Source organism: Watersipora subatra, chromosome 4 (genome assembly GCF_963576615.1).
Source record: "Watersipora subatra chromosome 4, tzWatSuba1.1, whole genome shotgun sequence".
NCBI classification, from domain to species: domain Eukaryota; kingdom Metazoa; phylum Bryozoa; class Gymnolaemata; order Cheilostomatida; family Watersiporidae; genus Watersipora; species Watersipora subatra.
The window spans coordinates 36,312,721-36,320,757 of record NC_088711.1 but is presented as its reverse complement, the minus strand read 5'-3'; the positions used below and the strand labels follow the sequence as shown (position 1 = coordinate 36,320,757).

The 8,037-nt window shown below is 36.7% G+C and overlaps 1 protein-coding gene across 1 annotated transcript; it reads right to left on the bottom strand.

Annotated features, from left to right (window-relative positions):
* Window positions 1-669: 669 nt before the first annotated feature.
* Window positions 670-6,309, bottom strand: LOC137393328 (RNA-binding protein 24-A-like). The gene is made up of 5 exons (XM_068079830.1): window positions 5,970-6,309; window positions 5,460-5,580; window positions 4,326-4,383; window positions 2,083-2,276; window positions 670-1,323 (listed from the first exon to the last, which is right to left on the bottom strand). The coding sequence occupies exons 1-5, from the start codon at window positions 6,138-6,140 to the stop codon at window positions 1,157-1,159; spliced, it is 711 nt and encodes a 236-aa protein (XP_067935931.1). The 5' UTR covers window positions 6,141-6,309; the 3' UTR covers window positions 670-1,156.
* Window positions 6,310-8,037: the final 1,728 nt, after the last annotated feature.

The following is an 8,037-nucleotide window of genomic DNA, read 5'->3' as shown; positions in this document are numbered from 1 at the left end:
CTGAGCAGCAAACCAACCAATAGCAAGCTTAACTAAACAATAGGCTAACGAATAGCAAGCTTTGCTAAGCTGCAGACCTATAAATAATCATCTTTACTAGGCTGTAGACCTATCAATAGTGAGATTTTTGGTTTACAGACCTATCAATAGTGAGATTTTCGGTTTACAGACCTATCAATAGTGAAAATTTTTAGCTACAGATCTATCAATCGCAATCCTCGCTAAGTTGCAGACATATAAATCGCATGCATAAGCAAACGTCGTTAAACAGAATAATAGTATTTAGATATTTGCACATGTTTATTGTTATAAAATACTGTAACAATTGCCATCTGGTATTGGCTAGAGATTTAAATGGTCGAATGATTCATTGAAATGTTGAAATACACAGATAACATTTCACTATAAAGAAGTGAAATTGCTAAAGAACAATATATCAATAAATATGGTATAATAAATATGACACTAATAATATAACATGAGATGGCTTCAACTGTTAGTACGGAGTCTAACAGCTGAGTGCATCAAATACGTGAGATGGTTACCGTCAATTTATAAAACTTTTCACAATTGTCCTATGCCATCTTTTCAAACATTTTCAACAGAACTCTATTTATCTTCTTAGCATTAGTATTGTAGCTGAACGCTGCTAAAACAACATGATGGCAGTAAGCAATGGATAAATAGTGATTATAATCAATTAAATGAATCAACAAAATATAACAATTTTTTTTCAAAATAATTTGTTATCTAAATGTTATATCACATGGCATGCACCTGAATGAACAGTGACATAACTTAAGTATGTTATATACAGGCCTTGCTTGAGCTCTTTAAAATGACCAACAGTTTATAATCACATTTGTCAGCATAAAGGAGTAACAACTATCCTATAAACAAGTCAAAGCTCCTGATAGACATCAACAGGAAGAACTAGATAAGTTCTATGCATCAAAACTATCTAGTTCGGCCTCACAATTGTCTGTAATTCGCTAAAGTTACAAAAGAGAAGAGATTAACGTGTAAAACTTTGTCTGATAGATTTAGTTAACAAAACTTGACTTCTGTTAAAGCTCGCTAATAAACGTTCTTGTTCTTTGGTGAGTCACGCGGCTGTCGAGGTAGACACGCCGATTCCAAAAAGGTTGGGTGAGAACTATTGGAGTCTAGCGTCGCTACTCTGAAGCTGCTGAAACTGCAATCCAGCGAGGGTGGCTGCGGCGTTCTGAGCGGGAAAGGACATGGCCAGCTGGGGTGAAAGACCGGGGTAGTTGGCATTGGTGACGGTTGGAGAGGTAGCTTGGAACTCCAACCCGGCTAAGCCTAGAGTGATAAGGAACTTAGTATCATCCAGAGCATGCAACAAATATGACTCCGATAAAGGTCCCCATAAATACAATTTGTTTGTGTTAATCTACATTCTATGCAGACAGAACTTTTGAAATAATAATAATGAATAAAATATAATAACTGGTTAAATGAAAATCTAGAGTTCTAAGTTTCTAAAGGTTTCAAGATCTAAAACCTAAGCGATGGGTGGGACCAACTTGTGAGAACCACTATTGTCTAAATAGAAACATAGCTAGCTATCTGGTGCATATGCATTACACCAATTCAGAAATATGACTTAGCAGTCAAATCTTTAAGAAAACTGCTTTTCAACCTGGCATGTCATTCTCCAAATTATGTGAGCGATTACAATAGGCGGTAGTTGGTTGATTTTGGAAACTAGTTAATTGTACTAGCAAATTAATGTTTGATATATCTATCTCCTTTAAAAATAAATGACCGTATCTGTGTCTAGGAAGACAGTAAATGAATATCAAAATCTAAAATTGCGGAAAAACAATACTTTGTCTGCTATTGGTCAATCCATTGCAAACGATTGCTGTGATTATTTCAGCATCCACGTCTAAATTTTACTCTTTACACATGAGATCTTAGTAGCATATGGATAGGAAATTGTAAATCATTTAAAAATTATCTACTGTCACAGCAAATACCTGCTGTATGTGTCAAAAAGAGCATAGGATTACATGTATCTGATACTTTTTGTTAGGTATTACAAGAGAGAACAATCACCTGCCGGATAACCAGCGGAATAGCCATAGTCAGCAAGAGCGGAATATTGAGCGGCAGCTGCTGCCGCCGCCGCTGCCGATGGACTAATCTGTGTTGATGTTGGTGGCTGAGCCATAAGAGGCAGTCCCTGCATTTGACCAAGACCCGCTGTAGCAGCAGGAAATAGTCCTGGCATTCCATAGAATTGAGGTAACCTAGGCAGAAAGACGATATTATAGATTGTAGTCTGGAACTGAATGTGTATAAAGGATTAAAACCAGAAGGAGGCAATAGAAATCGGCAGGCTTTCCATTACTGCAAATCTTACTATGTTTAATAAACACACGAATTTGGTAAGGAATTAGCTAATTGCTGCCACTAGCCCTAATTAGGATGCCGACTCGGTTGTTATAGATCTCAGCTAGTTCAATACCTGCTCGTGGCATTCACTAATCACCGTTCTGAAGGCTTTCGCATCTGTTAACAATCAGAGTCATGCATGTACAATAAACTCCCTTTCAGCTACCTGCGGTTGAAGTCTTGCCCAACCTCTGCCATTTACACTCTTACACAATTGTTTGATAGGAGTCTTAGGAATTCACGCATTGAAGAACTAATTGCTTTCAGAGAACCACAAAGCGCAGAGACGAAACATTTATTTCGGCGGATAAAATTTAATACTGGATCCCGGTTGGTAAATTTCGAATGTTTGGCTCTGAAAGCTGACAAAAATAATAAAAATTGTATTACCTTGTGTAGTAAAGTTTTTCATCGAAGATGAATACAATAGAAATCCATACATTGAATGAGATAATATTTAGTAAAGAATTTGCTTTCCACTTTTTGCTATTTTTGGTCACATCAACTAATACGTAGTCATATAATTAGTATATAACTTTATACGTATTGAGACTGCCGCTTACAGCTTGTCTCTACAAGTTCTTACATTATTAAGATGGCAAACTTCTCAGGAACTATCTACTCAGCCATACTTCAGCTCTCTCTGCGCTCACAATTGTAAAAAATTCCCAGTATAGTTAGCAAGCCATTCTTTAGGAAACCGTGCAATGTCACTCCGTGAACAACTTTTTAAATTAGACAACTTATGCTTTAGGCTAAGAATAGAGAGCATAGTATGGCTGAACTAGACACCGTCCCGTAACAGATTAGACTTGAGGAAATATAAATTGTATATTGTGGTATAACCAGCCTTCACTGCCACCTCACACGTGTCTGTGCTCAAGAGATATGTAAACCACAACAAGAAAACCATATGCAGCAAGTCTTTCTCCTTGCCACCCAAACTCCACCCCAGTCTCCATGCAGAACACGAGATTGTCAATCAATGTGATTACACCAAACCCGGTTATATATTGGAGGAAACCCTGCCGGTACGGTAGTGCATGTGTGTGATGACACCAGTTAGACAGAAGTAGCGTGAGCGTGTATGACTCATGCAGGTTGTTAGGCACTGGTGGCTGCCACCGCTGACAGCGGATAGAAAGAGCAGTCAAGTCATCACCCCTGACTTTATGATTATCAAGAAAGGTTTGACTCAGAGCACGGCAATCAACTGAGGGTAAAACTGTACTGCACACGTGTCCAGAACTGCGTGGAAGACTCTGCTCTACAGACATTGAGTGGCTGAGGGTCAATTCTTGGCTCATACAGCACACGCTATCAGCTCTAGCCTGAGCTCCAACAATACTAGGAGTGTGTAGAACCCAGGCTACTACATGATTTTTCCATCATAGTAGACAAAGATGAAGACAAAGTGTTGAAAACAACCGACACCAATCAAAGAAGCAACTTATCACACCAAATAAGCAAACCAACAAAACTGCAAAACATCTACTTATGCTATAGTGTAGATGATGTGGAGACAACTCTCACCATCATGCCTACCCGGTGAGAAGGGTGTAGCGACGCCGGTCCCGTAAGCATTATGAACCAGTCTAGGTCGCTAATCTAGGTATAAAATACAACAATCTTTTGATACGATTATGCTATAATAGATATGAATAAATTGTTTTTGTCTCTAGACAAGCATCTATATAAAGAATGATTAGCAGTGAAAAACTTTCGTAATAAGAACAGTTGCTAAACAAACAAAGCTTGTTGATTTTAAAGAGCTTACAAAGGATTGGGCACCTTTCATGTGTTGAAATGCAAGCCAAGCACGCTTGCAATTATATACAGCTACATCTGTAAGACAAAGCGGGCAATACTTTGTATGTCTAGATTGATTATAAATGTACGCTTACCCCGCTGCTAGTTGCGGAGAGATCAGGCCAGGTTTCAAGAAGGCTGCAGGGTTCAGAGCTATAAAAGTAACACACGAATTATATACATGCGCTATCAAAATTTAAGCAATAATAACATTGATAGTAAACAAAAGACAGATGACCTTTTGACCTAAGGTAACCCATTGGAGCAATCAAAAGTTTTACAATACGAGATCTACAAAATTTTAGAAATTACAAAACTCTAGAAATCTACAAAATTCTACAAATCTACAAAATTCTGCAAATCTACAAAATTCTACAAATCTATAAAATTCTACAAAATCAATAGTTCTACAATACTCTAGCAGCAATATGAGTCAAACTGACAAAAATATGCCAGAAATATTTTTGAAAACAAAAAATTAAATTTTCTTGTTATATAACTGACAGCACTAAGACAGTAACAATACTATTGCTGTCTGGCATGAGTTTTGGCATAAGTGTGACATGATCAGCTTATACCGTTACAGTTTCATTAGATTTATTAGCTGCCAGTGGATTAGCCTTGGCAGCGCCTAATCACCAGTTCAGTCTATTCGTTAGGTAGCAGCTCGTCTATGGATATTTAAAAGTCAACAATAGGTGTTTATACAGCACTAGGCTTGAGCCTGATTTACCTGGCCTAAGCTAATATCTAACAGAGAAGCAATATGTACATTTCATACATACGCTAGCTAAACCCTAATATCTTATTGCACGTAGTTAGGTAGTTGGCCTGGTGAGATAACCCAACTCTCATTACTGCCTTTCAACAGAGTAAACAGTTGGAGCATGTTGCCTCCTATGAACGACTGCATCACTAATGACACTGTGTGGTGCCTGTCAGTCGGTTAAAGCCCAATAATTATGAGATTGTTACAAATGCACTTAAATCTCTCCTTTCTTACAATTGGTAGTATCAATAAATAGTTTATAACATAATATTACAATGTCAAAATTAATTTATACTGCAAATTGCTTACAGGTGCCGGGCTTTGTGTGCCAGGTCTCAGACGAACCCACAATGCTAACCATATAAGTATAGTTAATTTATGAAGGAAAAGATCTGTCCAAAACTGTACATATACAAATATATAAGTAAGACTCATTGAGGTTGTACAATGAAGTATTTACCTTGCATGCCTCTTGGCTTAGCACCGAGGTATGCCAAGTTAACATTGGCTTTTCTTCCATCTATCACAGGGTTTGGGTCTTGGATAGCTTTTTTGGCACTTTCATGATCAACCATTGTTACCTAAAGATGTCATAGAAACGTAAAATCACTGCAGAACTTATAAACATCACCAATACGTTTGGTAAGTAAGAAGCTGTAGGCCTACCATCTATGATAATGTCTTTTAATAGTTGTTTTACTAACAATAAAATTGTCCAATTTAGAAGAAACTTCTTGTTTTTGAATTTCAAACTGTTTTATCATTGTGATGCAAGAGAACATGCATTGGTAAGAGGGTACAATTTATGAAAAGAATAGAAAACAACCAGACACATTAATGAAACAACGCGGAGTAACAGTTGGTGTCACTTGTGACAGAAAGTAGTAGGTGCAGGTGAATTTGCCAAAACGTACCAAATGATGAGAAAATGGATTTCAAATAGGCTGACATTATAGCATGCAATACTTACAAAACCATAGCCTTTGCTCTTATTTGTAACCCTGTCTGTTATGACGACAGCTTCTTCGATCTCCCCATACTGGTCAAAGTGCGCTTTCAATGTCTCATCTGTTGTGTGGTATGGCAATCCACCAACAAACAATTTGGTGTATGTTGTGTCTTTGTGCGTGATTCCGGCCATTACAAATGTTAAAATGAAAAATAGCGTTTTAGTAATAAAATGTAAAACGAAAAAGAAAAATATAAATGAAGTGACTCGGTGAGAAAAATACAATTAGCGAACAAGAGAACACGGCAACCAGAAGAGCAAATATGCACACGAACACCCACTAGCTGAGCTACTGTATTGCTCGGCAGTTGAACGGCAAATAACAATATAATAACTGTGTGTTAACAGGCAATCTTAATCGTATGTCGGATTGCGCTCAGCCATTCAGACATAGCCTCAACCTATTATGCTATTTCTACAGGTTTAGTTTCCCTTGATTAATAATAACCATAGAGCTTATACAAATATCAGAGGCAGCAGTACAATGGCTCAAAACAGCCAATTATACCGCTACAAGCCTTCAGTCACAGCTTGTAGAGTTAGCATGGCCTACCGATAGGCCTTGCAAATACAAACACGATATTTAATACATGCGTTTGTTGTATTATAGCTATTGTTAAAAGCCGTGCCAATATTTATCTTTCCGATGATCAGTAAAACACGTTTGACATTGTAAACCTTTTGCCTGCGTAAATGAAATATAGTCGTTTTATTTGTTTGCTGCTGAAACGACTCTTTGACATTTCGATTTATTCCAAAACAATTCCATTTTTTTTAACCTTTATAAATCTAGCATCACGTGTTTGGCACTAGTTGTTGGGTGTATGTACATGCATGTATGTACATACATGCATGTACATACATGCATGTATGTACATGCATGTATGTACATACATGTATGTATTGCTTATTGCTATTAGTGGTCATCAACAAAATTATGTTTTTCATTACATGCTAAAACAAAATTGACAGGAAATAAATCAGGAATCATTGAGATGAACAAAAGTTGGTAATCTAATAGAAGCGCAGAGGAGTCGGGGTAGTGAATTAAAAGTTGTAGTAACAAAAGCTTTATAAACTTAAACATGCAATGATAGATGTAGTACGATGGTGTCATAGAATAGGAAACACTACTTGTTTTATGTGTGGAAGGATAACTACAAATATTTTGGGTATCTTTGAACAAGATTTTGAAACCTGTAACACAAATGCAGAAATGAGCAAGATTGGAATAAGACAGTATGTTCAAAGTTGGAGGAAATGTGGCGAGTGGAACATGTGATCAGTAGTACACAATATTCTTGACGGTGTTCAGAGATTGTTGAGGTCTTAGTGCCTTCTCCAGTCATTTAATCATGTGATTTTGCTTAGAAAAAGTTTGTTTCCAACAGATCAGCCATATCATATGCTTAGCAGAAGTACTTGTGTTGACCAAATATTGGCCATGTTTTGCCTGTAAAGATTCTGGATTAGCAAGTTTCCATATTCTGTTGTTAAGCAAATTCAGAAATGTAGAAATGATAAAAGATTTACTGTGGTCTGGTAGATACTCGGTGCCAGTTTGTCAAAAATAATAATAATAATTGATAGATTGTATATAATAGTTTATTCTTTGAAAGCTTTTCTGATAGTGTGAGGGCTTCTGTAGCATATAATGCATGTACATTTTGCTTGAGTTGCTAACAGAAAGTTTGTAACTTTCAACAAAAAGGTTTATATGTAGTCTTATAGGTATGTTGTAGTAAGTAGTTCTATAGGTATGTTGTAGTAATTAGTCCTATCGGTATGTTGTAGTGAGTAGTTCTATAGGTATGTTGTAGTAAATAGTTCTATAGGTATGTTGTAGTAAGTAGTTCTATGGGTATGTTGTAGTAATTAGTCCTATAGGTATGTTGTAGTAAGTAGTTCTATAGGTATGTTGTAGTAAGTAGTTCTATAAGTATGTTGTAGTAAGGAGTCTTATAGGTATGTTGTAGTGAGTAGTTCTATAGGTATGTTGTAGTAATTAGTCCTATCGGTGTGTTGTAGT

What these genes read in the sequence shown, in the direction of transcription:
- LOC137393328 (XM_068079830.1), bottom strand. Translation starts at nt 6,140, where the DNA reads ATGGCCGGAATCACGCACAAAGACACAACATACACCAAATTGTTTGTT. An exon ending in AGAGCAAAGGCTATGGTTTT is followed by an intron (nt 5,581 to 5,969) that starts GTAAGTATTGCA and finishes TGACATCTTTAG; the next exon opens with GTAACAATGGTTGATCATGA. An exon ending in TTCCGCTGGTTATCCGGCAG is followed by an intron (nt 1,324 to 2,082) that starts GTGATTGTTCTC and finishes TTATCACTCTAG; the next exon opens with GCTTAGCCGGGTTGGAGTTC.